Genomic DNA, 15,177 nt, shown 5'->3' with positions numbered 1-15,177 from the left:
AACTCTCCTTGGTGTGTTAGAAAGAGGGCGATCTATTACATCCTGTGGATACTCAGTCTAAGTTTGCTGAACTTGATAACAAAGCTCCTCTAACATGCTTAAAAGTAGGGGTACATCGAGGTCGACACTTTGTTCTATCCCAAACTTGTTCAATTGTGTTTAGGCCCGGTGAACGGGGTGGCCAAGGGGATTTATATATGTTATCGTCGTGTAAGAACCTTCAAGAAACGAACTCAATATGGGTCCGTATATTATCTTGAAGGTATGGTAAAAGAACAGGATATTAAATGTCAGAAGGATGATCGGGAACAACTGCGCATTCTATATTTCTACATTCTTTTGAATCAAAGACAATTATTTGTGAAAGAAAGAAGAAAGAAATTATCATTGAAACTTGATTCAGTACAGAGATATGAATACAGGGCCAGTCGTGATACGCTACAGCTGAAGATAACGTAGTTATTAAAAATTTTGATAATATTTGTACACAGAGACACAATCGTGTAAAGTTGTTAATAGACATAAAACTATTTAAAAGTTATTTCTTGAGAATCACCCACTTATTCAATTATTTTGGAAGCTAGTATACACCGCATTGTTGTTTGAAAAAATTAAGCCCACATTTACATTAAAAAGCCGGATGCTTTCAATCAGAAATGAGAAATTTTTATCATCGGAATATAATAAGCTACAAAGAACTTACACTTAATAATTAGGAAAAAAATATATTCCGATAAAATCTGACTAAAGTCATATTCTTAAATAAAACACTATTATGACACCTTTAAAAATTTGGTATCAAGATAAACGAATGAAGCAGACATTTTTATGAGTGAAAGCGCTTAACGAGCAAGTTCACGTTTATTTGGTGGGGTATTAATAAATTTATTAATTGATTCACGATTCGTTTAGTCTTTCGTGATGAGCAAATACAATTTACCACGTAACATGTAGGTAGGTTATTTATTTTATTTCTTTTAAATCAGACTCTAACAAATACCTTTCGTAAGTTCTAATGGTTGCTTAATTGCTACCACTTTAAAATTAGTAGCTGCCCACTCAAAAACCGTATCACTTTCGTCTGCTTCATATACAGGTAGAAATCGATGGATTTATCAGTTCATTAGACAAGTTTCCCATATAAAGTTATTCATTAAGCATATTTAAAAGTATGCGTAAGGAGATACGATAAATTTACGTTAGGTGAAACATTTTTTCCAAAATTTAATTATATATGTTCAAAATGACAGGGAACCCTTGAGGTCTCTCTCGCTTGTTGCACAAGATCTGAAAGTGTTTAAACTTCGGTATGACACTTCATAAATGTTTATGTTTAATTAAGACAATATTTCAAGTGTCTTCAGGTGATTGCTCAACTTGGTAAAAATGTGCAGTACTCACTCAATCTTCGAATTTCAATTCTAAAACATCCTGCACTTTTGCAAATAATAGTTGTCTATTAACTTTGAAAATTGATGTATCTATTAAATCATTAGAACTTCAAACTATCATAAAAGTAACGAGAGTTTTTTTTCTTAAAATCATCTTTTACGACTCCAAAATGAAAATGAATAAATTTTTCCTAAGGTCAATAATTTGAATGATTATATAACTATGATCGTTGTAAACCATCAATAATATGTTTATTCTAAAAACTCGAATGATGTTTGCATGTGCATTATAAATAACAGTCGTTGCGTAGGTGTTCGGGTTTCGGTTTTACCTACCAACCGCAACCCTTGTCAACAAGCGTCCCCAACTTTCTCTTCTACCTGCAATGTATCGCTTCCGATTTTAACAACTTTGTACATAGACTCCGAACTGTCAACAACAAGTAAATACAGTGTTACACAGCACATGTTTGTGTTTCATTTATATCAATCTTTTTCGGTACGTATGTATGAATAACAATCATACATCCAACATTGGTCCTTCGAGCCGGATCTTTCCACATGTGTGATCCAGTGCTGTGAATTCAACAATAAAACGCGGTGGTGCCATTTTTCGACGCCTGTATCGGGAGACGTGATCTACCGGCCATCGGAGTTCCCTACCGGACAGGAGAGCAGCGAATCCAGCCCATCCAGTCGTTTCATCCAAGGTTCCAAGTGACCTTATCACGTTTTTGGTAATTTTCGACGCCTGTATCGGGAGACGTGACCTACCGGCCATCGGAGTTCCCTACCGAGCAGGAGAGCAGCGAATTCAGCCCATCCAGTCAATTCACCCAGGCTCCAGGTGATCTTATTACGGTTTTGGCAATTTTCGACGCCTGCATCGGGAGACGGGATCCAGCCATTGGAAATTCCCAACCGGACAGGAGAGCAGCGAATCAGTCTAGCCGTCCCAGGTGCCAGAGGGCCTTATTGCGGTGAGTGGGTTCCAACTATTCCTTTTCTTTATCTATTTCCGGTCAAGCACGCATTCGACCGTAATTGCACGTCATTTTATTTAAATTTCATTGGCAAGTACCATTTACCTTGCCCGAACTGTACCAGTTTTACGTATTTCAACTAAGCGGTTTTTCAAATGGTTATGACGCGTTCGCAAACTTTCGATACTCCACACATGGCAGGCGCGGAAGGTGACGACAATACCGAAACATTTTCGGACTCAAATCCTACACCAGAGGATGCAGGAAATTTACAAATTTTACTCTTAAAAAGAGATCGCATTCACGACGAAATATCGCGTTTCAAGTTGTGGTTTGAAACAAACAATTACAGTACATCCGCTTCTCGACTGAGAGTAAGATTGCGCGATTTTGTACGTATTAAGACTCAGTTTGACAAAATCCATTCTCAGATTGAAGCTCTTGATGACGCCACCCCCGATTTAGAACAAGCTACCACAAGACTTTATTTTGAAAACGCGTATTACGATTTATGTGCAGATGTCGAAGATGCTATTGAACAAAAACGCGTTAACACATCTTCACCTGCACCGCAAGGTAACGCACCTACGAGCACACCGTCACCATCGGTGCAGTTGCTCCCGATTGTTATTAAACCGTTTAGCGGAATTTATACTGAATGGCTACCTTTTTATAATACATTTAAAACGTTGGTTCATGACGACACACGTCTGACCAAAATTCAGAAATTTCATCATTTAAAAAATTCTTTGTGTGGCGACGCAGTAAACGCTATAAACCCGTTAACAATTTCTGAGGCAAATTATGATGTAGCGTGGAAATTGCTCAAGGACAGATTTGAAAACAAACGATTAATCGTCCAGCACCACGTGACCAATTTGTTTAATCTACCTCAAGTAATTAAAGATTCTGCTAGTTCAATGCGACAGTTATTAGATACTTTTAACACAAATCTTGAAGCGTTGAAATCTTTTGATGTCGAAATAAATCAATCAGACGTCTTACTCATTTATTTATTAACATCGAAATTAGACTTTGTCAGCCGCAGGGGTTGGGAAGAATCTTTGACTACGAACGAACTACCAACTAAAAAACAGTTAATTGATTACTTGACACAACGGTGTCATTTGATGGAATCGATGGAGTTAAATAAATCGCAATTTAAAACTAATAATACGTACAATAATAATCAAAAAACAGAACCAAAATCATTTTCAAAGCCCCCACAAAAGGTGTCTACATTTACAGCGGCAGTAAATCGCAATAGCACACAATCCACTTGTTATTTTTGTAAAAAATCTCATTTAATTTACAACTGTGTTACCTTTTTAAAACTCAGTGTTTCGGAAAGAAGGTCTCAGGTAGATAGGTTGAGATTATGTCAAAATTGTCTCAAACCAGCGCATACGTCCGATAGCTGTAAATCTATGTCATGTAAATTATGCCAATTGAAACATAATACACTTTTACATAGTGACCAACCCTCCCATTCAAACGAAAACCAGCCTAGTACCAGCGGAGTTTATTGCTCATCCGCCCTTTTTCCACAAGCCGTTTTGTCTACAGCAATAATTCTAATAAAGGATTGTAAAAACAAATTTCAAAAATTCCGGGCTTTGTTAGATGTGGGTTCAGAATCGCATTTTATTACTGAAGCCGCCACTAACAAATTGGGTTTAAGTACAGAAAATGCAAATGTGGTCGTAGCAGGTATTCAATGTTCAAATACGACCGCTAGACAAAAGGTTCAGGTACAGATCGAGTCGTTGCATTACTCATTTACAACAGCTTTAAATTGTCTGGTAATCCCAAAAATTTCGAAGAACATACCTGCCCGTACCTTTTCTAAAGATGAGCTGGACATACCTGAAGCGGTAAAACTTGCCGATCCTAATTTCAATTTGTCACAGCCAATCGATCTGTTAATCGGAGCTGGATTATTTTGGCAACTGTTATGTGTAGGTCAAATTCAAACGATAGGACATGGCTTAATATTACAAAAAACTTTATTAGGTTGGATCGCAGGAGGGCCATTGCATGGATGCCCCACCAGTAACACTCGTCAAAATCTACATTGCGCGGTCAATAATGTCAATTTAGAAAAGCAGGTTGAAAAGTTCTGGAAACTTGAAAGTTATTCAAACGATGATAAGCCGCTCACAGCTCTTGAAATACAACATGAGAACTATTTTATTAACAATGCCACTCAATTATCCAACGGACGATTTCAAGTCAGATTAACATTTAACGAATTTTTACCAAACTTGGGGAATCCGACAGAAATCGCGCTCAAACGGTTCAACACATTGGAACGAAAGTTCGCAAAAAATGTCATGTTAAAAATAAATTATCACGATTTTATGAAAGAATACATTAATTTGGGTCATATGCGTTTACTAGGTCCATTGACAGAGCATAGAATCGAAAGTGAACCCTATTACCTCTTGCCTCACCACGCGGTTTTCAAAAATGACGAAGTCACTGATAAGATTCGCGTAGTATTTGACGGGTCAGCCAAACCATCATTCGGAAAAAGCATAAATGCTTGTCTCAGTACAGGGCCAAAAGTACAAAACGACATTTTTGATTTAATAATTCGATTTAGAACGTATAGGTTTGCCTTTACAGCGGACATTTGCAAGATGTACCGTCAAATTTTATTTCAACCCGAAGACAGACGATACGAAAAAACTTTGTGGTGGGATGATCCCGTGCTTTACCAAGCACGTGTCACTTTAGCCAAACGGGCTTCGAATACAAATTTACTGAATGATTTGACAACTAATCACATCAATTTTCATTTCATTCCGCCTTCCGCACCACATATGGGGACTATCGGGGAAGCAATGGTCAAATCTGCGAAAAGTCAGTTGAAGCGCGTTACTGGTATATGTTTATTTAATTTGCAAGAAATGCAGACGTTGCAAATACAAGTCGAAACGTGTTTAAATTCGTACCCGTTAACCGCCATGTCCAAAGATCCAAATGACCTGACTCCTTTAATTCCCGGTCACTTCCCCGTTGGAACCCCTCTAACTGTTATTCCAGAGGATAACGTCACCACGGTCTCAACGAACCGGCTCTCCAGGTGGCAACAATTCAGTCGCACTCAGCAGCAATTTTGGAAACGGTGGACAGCAGAACATATGGGTCAACTTCATCATCGCCCAAAATGGACCAAGGCCAGCCGCAACAGCATAAGGTGGACGATTTGGTGGTCGTTAAGGAAGACTACACACCCCCGCTTATATGGACCACTGGGACGCGTTATTACTGTTCATCCCGGTCTACATGGCCCCATTCGCGTAGTGACAGTGAGAACCGCGCATGATGTGATTAACCTGCAAGTGACTAAGCTGTGTGTGCTTCCGACATAAACAAATGTGCAGTGTCTAAATTTACCCCTTTTTTCTATGTGTTCTGTACTCTATTTCATTGTCAATGTATGCACCTGTCATGTAGACACATATTATGTATTTCATATTTGCAATTGTTATACTTTGTCATGTTGAAAGTTAGTTCTTTCAAGGCGCCGGACCATGTTCGGGTTTCGGTTTTACCTACCAACCGCAACCCTTGTCAACAAGCGTCCCCAACTTTCTCTTCTACCTGCAATGTATCGCTTCCGATTTTAACAACTTTGTACATAGACTCCGAACTGTCAACAACAAGTAAATACAGTGTTACACAGCACATGTTTGTGTTTCATTTATATCAATCTTTTTCGGTACGTATGTATGAATAACAATCATACATCCAACAGTAGGCGTAACTTTAAAATATCTAATTGAATTTAATGTAAAAGGCGCGCTAATCCCTCTGATTATATACATATTATTTGAATATAAATATCAACAATATAACCTAACATTTAAAGTAAAATTATGAATGTTCGACGGATTAAAAATACGAAACTATATGTAAAGCAAAGTGATTTACACAATTTTATTCAATACCGACACTACCATAAGAAATAGAAAAACGCCCGCATGAATGCAGGTCTTTTGTAACATTACCAATTGGAATATTTACATTTAATTTAGTACTATTCTACACAATAAGCTAGCATGACTGCTTTTATAAAGGAATAATTATTTACGGCCAGTGCTCGACGCGTACTTGTAGGAGAGGTTATAACCTATGACCTGTCCACATCCAGCCGCCCAAATCTACATGAAACAACCAAATGCGAGAAACAAACAACGTGATAGTCACACAATACGGAAATCCACCTGTCACTTTTAATTTTATTGCCATCTTAGCCTGCCATAAAACGGTCTATAAAAGACAATCATGATAAAAATCATGTAAAAGCGCCAGACAAGATTTCAGACTTTGATAACAGCACATACTCGTAAAGTAGCGACGAAGCATCGTTCAAAAAAATTTCAAAGAAAATTACAGTCTTAGATGCGCAGTTTATGGAGCTCATTTTCGAAACAGAACATATATTTTTCAACATTTTGAAAAATATTTCTGAGTAGCACTTTTTTTTAAATCTGTTCAGTTGCAATTATTTCAGTGAAGCTGTGCAATTTACGACACATGAAGACTTCTTTTAGCAAGTTATATGACTGCGTTTAAACTATTTTACTTGTGCATATTGTTGGAAAAAACTCTCAACCCGTATTTACGAGGACGCAAAACCAGATATAAAGTTAATGCTGCTGTATTCAGGAAACAACAAACTGTTCAAATGAAAGATGAGAAAAAAGATAGTCCCGTTAAAAATAAAGATAACATCTATTTTCCGACAAACGGTAACTGTTATGACTAGTTTTATGATGTCGCTATTTAGACTTCGACGATTTTAATTTGTTTATTTCTGCAGGTAGCGTTTTATTTTTATTTGATGATTTATCTACGTATATTATGGTACTTTTACCCTTAGTTATTATTGTCATAGTAGGTAGAAGACAAGAGTTACGTTCAACAAAAAAAAAAAAAATTAAGATGATCTTTTTCGTTATTTTAATTTTGAAATTTTCTACATACTTTAAAATTACAGCTCAAGGAAAACTTTTAGAAAGTTTTTACGCATCCTAGATTTCACGTTACGACTACCAACTATGTCGTGTTTACCAGAAAAAAAACTTCATCAGAATTGTTAAAATGTTATCGATGCATAAATATACGTTTATTTTTATTTTTGTACCGAGAATAAGTCAAAAATACAAAGCTGCTAAAACACTTAGGCATAATAAGTCCTATAATATTTTGCATGTTGATTTCCTATACTTGAAATAATGTTTTTTTTTGTTGGATGAATGAAAAATTAAAAATCTCATACGAGAAAAAAATTATGACTTCTAGATTTTCAGCTAGATGAAGTTTACCCTTTTTATTTCGAGATCTATTTCTCAACGGAGAAAGGAGTACTTTACTCTATTTTGTTTAATTAGTTTAATAGGTGATAACCATTTTTGAGAGAAAAAGCGCTGATACATTATTTCGTTTTGGAGCGAATTTTCGGATTCAGCGAAAAAAAATATGGTTGCGTTGTTGTCTACACGAAAACAATTATAGTTTGGAAACTATTGTAGAATTCTTAATTTTACTTCTTCCAAAAAAAAATAATAAAAATATGTATGTTAGTGTTAGTAAGTGTTTTTTAAGAATACTTACCAATTTCTCTGAAAGTAGCCAACTGCTGCCAACAAGTTATCAGTGAACAGGAGCCAGATACGCCATGACACTTGCACGTGATTTTCGATCTCTTTATGACAGCCTGAAAGAAGACAATAGGAAATAATTAGTATATGCAAATGCTTGACACAACATAATTTTTACTTGAAGTCACGTGACGATAACTTAAAAATTAAAAATATTGTATGATAGCTGTCAAGTGCGCTTTTATTAAAAATCTGATATAATGGGTTATATTTCTGACATGCTTCTAAAATTTCAAGAAAGTTCATTATTAGCATTCAAACATAGGTTTGTCCTCCAACCTTCATCAGGTAGATAGACTTTATTTAATTAATTCAGCCAAATTTTTTATAGTTTGGCGACAACAGTCTTCTCTACGTCAAATCTAATTTTTGATCGAGTTGACATCAGTTATCAAAAACACTATTTAGATAATTAGGGTGTGTGCAGAAACATAAACTTACTTAGCATATGTAGCAAATAAAACCAAAGATAGGATCTGCAGATGCGATAAATAATTACCACTCGATAGTGCGGCCGGCAGAACAATCTCCGCTAGAAATGGTTGTCAAGAGATACTTCACCACAAACCACGCTATCTCCAAGATAAACAATTATTCTGTTGCACTGCAAAGACTATGTGCAGTTATTAGCCTTGTCATTACAGTATACTCATTGAAATTCCTGGTAGCTGCATAATGAGTATTGTTGGATTAAAATGAAATTAAAACAAAACATCTTCGAATATTTACATGCACGAAGCAGGGAAATAAAAATTCCTGGAAACTAAACAACCCAAACCAGTAATATTAAAGTCACTTTATTACTTATGTTCCTTAGGCACGGGCGTAAATAAAACTAATTTGCCTCTAGCACGTCAAACGTCATTTTTCATGAAACAGTGACGACGGCTGCACTATAAGGATATTGTAACTAATACATAAATAAGTACAGTTATCAAAACTCGTATGTTCTTATCTGAAGCGCTGTCTGAATTTGATTTGGGTCTGTTACAGGCATCAACAGTCATTCAATTCAATATGTAACATTAGTATTTATTAAAATAAAATGTAATGTATAAAATATCAGATACAAACTGTCTATAAATGACTGTCAGAACATAGTACGCACAGAGTTTTGTCGTCTTGTCGACATATAATTTATAGCTTTCTATCCAGTCTACGTAATTGTCACGCTGACGTTACATGTGTTCTCCCGTTGTATGTCAGTTTGTGATGGATGGTGAGTGATAGATTTCAGTAATTTTAAATTTCCAGCCGCAAATTGGTCATTTATCGAACACATCTGTAATTCTAATCCACTGTGTGCAATAGCTTTGTCGACAACATAGTACGAATTTTTTGTGTTTATAAATTCTCAGGCGATTAATATAATTTGTAAGCGAGTCATCCGTGGAATCCGTGTGTCTTCGTTGAAATAATAGAACAGTTTTTAATAAAATTATTTTTAATTACCGATAATTTTGTAAACTACATATTTGCAATATTAAAAAAAAATCTATCACTGAAACTAGTGTTAGTAGTTTTTGGCCACACTTGATAACCAGCTGCTGGTTTTTACAGACGAAACCTGGTTTCATTTAAGTGCCTACGTGAATTCTCAAAATATGAGAATGTAGTCATCTTCAAGGCAACCTAGGTATCAGCAAGAAATGGAAGTAAGTTATTTTCAACAAGATGGGGCTACAGTGCATTCGGTTAGAACCACAATAGCAATGTTACGGAATTTTTTCAACAACCGGTTCGTTCATCGAAATACAGAGAATATCTGGCCCTCGAAATCTTGTAGTTTACTCCTGACGAGTTTTTGAGTCCGTATTTAAAGAACTCTATTTATCAAACACCTGTCAACAATTTGGGGGAATTAAGGCTAATAATAACAGGAAATCGACTACATAAACAGTAACGTAGAGGTGTTAATACATGTGATCGGTGGAGCTTATTTATGATTATAACAGAATGAGCAACATTTTAAGCATCAGTATAAATTAATTTTATTTTTCTTTGTAACTTCACACAAATTATGTTGATCGCTCAGTAGATATTTGACACAAACATAACTTACAATGGGGTTATTGTATTATTATCTGCAGGAAAAACGCACTTAAAAATGAAACTCTTAGATTTGGTGGAGTCAACTTTAAAACTACGAGAAAAGTCCTAATTGTTTGCATGGTTTAAAAACAAAGCGGTGAACTTTATATGCATTTTATAATTCGTATTGCAAACAGTGGAGTCAACATAATACGTAGTCTTATGTGATGGTTGTTAAAGAAAATACTTAGTTTAACTCAAAGGAGTCATTAATTGTACTACGCTCATGTGCTTATAGATGGAATAACATTGTTGTTTTATTGCAGAAAGACCAGGGTTTTTATCGTACTTCAAACAAGAATTAAGATTTAAGCAATATACGAGGTAACTACACACTAATGCCAAGGCATTTATTAACATCAGTATAAATAAAAGACCAAATGTTCTCGCTACCTAAACGAAAAAGTAATCAAAATGCAAAACAGGTTGACGCGGATCTATACAATTTATTGTCTTTAGATAACGTAACCGGAAAAAATTACTTTCCTTAAAAATAGTGTATTGTTCAAAATATAATTAACACACACACACACACACACACACATTACAAGGACACAATGTAATTTTTATTGACTTATCGAAGGCATTCGATATGGTCGATCGTAATTCATTAGTTGTCAGCCAGTTAGTTTAGTTTATATGATGATCTTATTTCACTCTTTAGGTTTATACTGATCTGTAGAATACTGAGGTTATAAATTATCACCAGTGGCGTTACGCAAGGATCGACTTTATGACCACTTTTATTCAACTTTTTTGTCAATGATGTATTACAGCATATCGAGAATAATGTCTTTCTCTACGAGGACGATCTCAAAATTGTTAAGGTTATTATGTATTGCCCCAAACTGCAACAAGGCATAAATACGATCATACATTGTGATAAATTGAGAATTAATACAAAAAAGTGCTTCATTATGAGTTTCTTACGCAAAGAAAACGACAGGTAGAAACTTTTTATTATAAGACTCCTAAATCACGGTTGAACACGTGATATGAGGTACCGACACTTTATCTCCTCCATACTAATTATGTTAACCTTTTCTTGAAAGGTATAGTTAGTGGTAATGTGTTACTAATGTGTCTCACTTGTTATAAATTTTTGTTACGTCTAGGTAATCATAAGCTTTTATGTATATTTTCTTATATTTTATGTCCTAATCTGAATAATTGAAGGTTCTAATTTATGACAAATATTCACTTACTCTTCTGCCGGCTTCATTGTTGTGCAAGTTCATGAGGTTGCGACCTTGTTCTTTGGATCCTCTCTTAAATTTTCGTTCCTTTTCTCTAACATCAACGAAGTTTTGTGTAAATCTGAAACAGTGAGAGGTAACCTCATTAGACGATCATGGGAAAAAAAGAGTTGTAGGGCACGAAGGTGCGATTTATGATGGTAATCGACGTCATAAAAGTCTCTGTGTCTGTGTGGTACAACAATGATCCTATAATCATCTATATTCCGGACGTATTATCTCGTGTTCGGGTTAGCATGCAACCGGGGGATTACAAATTCGATGCGGCTTTCGGATGACAGATCGTCTAGGGTGGTCATGACATTTATTATACAGGGCGCTTCGACTGTGGCGAATCGCGAGCCAGCTGAAAAGAGATTTTCTCGAACGTCTGTACTCTAATTCGATTATGAATTATTGTCGGTGGTTCAACGACCAGTGGCACTCGTCATACACAGGTATTTAATACGTGTTATATATAGAACTTTCATTTATACAAACGTGTAAACGAAGTTGTTTTTTTTAATTCGACGTTATTTGCTCCACGTCACTATAAATTCGCAACTTTTGTGATAAAGTAACATGAAAATTTACTTATAATTTTGCTAGTATCTTACACACGTACACGCGTTGCATCTTAATTAAATGATACAGATTAGTTATTTTTATTAGAAGTATGTATAGACGTTTTATAGAGGAACATTTTTTATCGCTCTTATTTTCACCGAAACACCGAATGCTGCCACTTATCGTAACCTATCTTTTGTATTGCTATCCGCGAAAAATAAAAAAAAATGTCAACACCGTTTTAGCGTTTATTCCAACAAAAAGATAATACTGTGTGAAAAATGATGCTCATAACAAGAGCTAAAAGCCTTTTTTCAATTCGCACGCCTACAAACACTCCTCAGTAGAAAAACATTGCTCTTTACACTTATGAAAGTAATTATTGTTTAACTAGTACGTGAAATGGTACAAGAGAATGAAGCTTTTCAACGAGACGTTGGTTGAGCTAAAAACGATTCGAAAACACTAATGATACTTCGTGAATGCGTTACACACATATGTAGTTTACCATCATTTGCCAGAATTAATTTATGCCGACAATTTCACGCAAAACTCTTTTTAATGAGTTAAATAATTCCTTGGATTTCTTTTGTTCACGTTTGTTTTACTAAAATAGAAAGGTTTTACTCTCAATCAATAGTAGATCTTATAAAAATGAATCAACATAACAAAAAAATATATAACTGTAAAATTCACTGAAACAAGCCATGAATATATGTGAAAGTCAACTATTAGCCAAATATTATGAAACTGCGTCGACAAATTTTTCTTTGCGTTGTGAACTAAATACTATTCCATAAAGTTTTAGGAAAATGTTGTCCTTCAAGTTAAAATGTAGTTGTTGCTTTTGAAAAATTGCCCTCATTTACATTTGATCGTCGAAATACATTTTAAACTAAAGAAAATGCTAATTATAACTACAGAAGCATGGGTTACACAATCTTTTCCTTAGTAACTATGTACTAGTTGGAGTAGTTGGTCAATTTATTTAATTGTATAATACAAATTTTACAGAATGTTGCCTTCAAGCGTTTCGATAAAGACTGAATACTGGTAAATATTATATTATTTAAAAATGAAATAACAGGAAACTCTATAGAAAACAAGTTTATTGAGAAAAATAGTAATATTAGTTAGTTATTGTGTGAGTTCCTAGAAGCTATAAATCGGTAATCTTCTTTTACGAATACCTGCCAGTAGCAATAACCTTTCTTACTAAAAGTGGTAATTTTTCATCTGATGGCAGAGAACCACCGCAGTTACATCAGTATGTACGTTATGTTTGGCTTTTGATTTATTATGATGAATCCAAGCTTCACTAGTGAATGTAAAAAAAAATAGTTGTTCGGTTCCAAGAAATTTGATTCAAGTAAGTATATTCTTGATTAGCAAATGCCATATTTATGTTTTAGATGACTTTTTCATACTTTGATGCAGATATAAAGTGTTTATTACTTTAGCAGCTTAAGTCACTTTTAAATGGCGACTTTGCTAAACCATATCGTAGAGTTTATGCAAGATTTCTTTCTTTCAAACTTTACAAAGGAGAGCAAAAATTCGTGTCTTTCTTCTTAATTTTCCAACTTTATTTACTACAAAAATTCATGCGTATTATTCTAGTGAATAAAATAAAAAATAAAAGTAGATATTTATGATCACTTGAATTCGAGGATTGTCAGATAACAGAAGCAAACAAGTTGTAGGTTCAAAATTACAAATATCAATTTTAGTCTTCAAATGCCCCTACTTTGAATATTTGCTATATTTAAATGAAATGATGGAATAAAAAGACATACAAATGCCGTTGAATTACTTACTTGTATCCATATTCCAAATTATCACCACAGCCACCCCATATCCAATCCTTGCGAAGGTCTTTTGGCCTTCCCATTCTAGAACAGCCACATGAAGATAACTGCCCATCTCTGCAAGCTCTTGACACAGCGTAAGACACACCAGCTGCCGCTAAAGCATGAGCAAATGCTGATTCACGGCTAGCTGAAACAAATCATGATTTCAGGTTTTTTTATTTCTTTCACACAGTTTTATTTACATATACACAGATTAAGTGCAGCCGAATTCTGTCTAAAATGAATAAGATGACTCACTTGTAATAAACAACATAGCAACATACTCATATGTAATTACGAAAAGGCATTATTCATTTAAAACATAATTTTGAGTGCTTTATATTAGTTTCCTCTGTGTTTTATGGTAATTTGTACGCTCGGACAATGGAATCGAAAACCGACGAAAATTTCTCGTCCACCCCGAAGAAATAGTCAAGGTGACAAGTATAGTTTTGCCAAAATTAAAAACCACCACTTGGTGATTTTCGTATTATACCGTTGAGAATATAATTCATGAATCACATGACCCCATTTCTTCCAATAGAATTTGTTCATGCCCTTAGTTACATGTCTATCACAGCGATAATAATTTTATTGCCTTATTGTGGTCTGTTGCTATCTAAATTTAAAAACTGTCAAATTGACAAATTTTAAAATTTCGTAAATTTTTTTGTCTTTTATGGCTTGCCAACGTTGGGAGCAAGCTCAAAACGACGAAATCAATTCTATTATAAAAAAATGTGTTCATTTATTATATTCTCATGTTGAATATAACTCGTGATATGATTAATAATCGAAGATATGGCTCGTGAAACCGAAGCAGCACATTCAACTCGTGCTTCGCACTCGTTGAATCTGCAGCTCGGTTTCACTCGAAATATTATCGATAATAATCATATCACTTGTTATATTATAACTGAAACTTCCACGAACGTCAAAATTGTTATCATGAAACACGAAAGCACAAATAAATTAAGTCAATTATATTAGCGTTTTGTAGAATTTGAGTTTACTATCTCTCTTTAACGCGTTTTGGAACATCAGAACCCTTCCAGAATCTGTAATTGAGTATAACTTAGTTACAACTTATCTTTGTTTTCCCCGCATATCAAACTTTTAATACGACGGTGTTGTCAGATGTATTTTCAAGGTAGAATACAGTGTTGGTGTTTTTTTTAATTTTGAAAAATACAATACATACGCCCATATTGAATCTATTACTGGAAAAATTCAAAAGTCAATATTTAAGAGATTACGGCTTATTAAATGATCGTTTTCCGGGTTGGGACTGTGTTAATTGAGTTTTTGGGCTAACATTTCGCACACTTTCGTAAGTGGCATCTTCAGGAGCAGGGTTGAGAAATGAGGAATAAGGCAAATGAACACGG

The 15,177-nt window shown here is 34.8% G+C and overlaps 1 protein-coding gene across 3 annotated transcripts in view; it reads right to left on the bottom strand.

Moving 5' to 3' along the window:
- LOC135124637 (protein Wnt-5b-like) overlaps positions 1-15,177 on the bottom strand; it is a 49,543-nt gene that overhangs the window by 9,853 nt on the left and 24,513 nt on the right. For 2 of the 3 annotated variants that reach the window (XM_064049852.1, XM_064049853.1), the window contains exons 4-6: positions 13,757-13,937; positions 11,343-11,454; positions 8,000-8,102 (exon numbers count right to left, since the gene is read on the bottom strand). In XM_064049852.1, coding sequence (XP_063905922.1) covers positions 8,000-8,102; positions 11,343-11,454; positions 13,757-13,937 — 396 coding nt within the window. The remainder of the gene's footprint in view (positions 1-7,999; positions 8,103-11,342; positions 11,455-13,756; positions 13,938-15,177) is intronic. The other variant, XM_064049854.1, reaches the window with a different exon arrangement.

The sequence above is a fragment of the Zophobas morio genome, unplaced genomic scaffold (genome assembly GCF_036711695.1).
Source record: "Zophobas morio isolate AGI-343-1 ecotype UQ-CSIRO unplaced genomic scaffold, CSIRO_AGI_Zmor_V1 ptg000007l, whole genome shotgun sequence".
NCBI classification, from domain to species: Eukaryota; Metazoa; Arthropoda; class Insecta; order Coleoptera; family Tenebrionidae; genus Zophobas; species Zophobas morio.
Note: the sequence above shows the minus strand (reverse complement) of the source record. Positions and strands in the feature narration are given on the sequence as shown.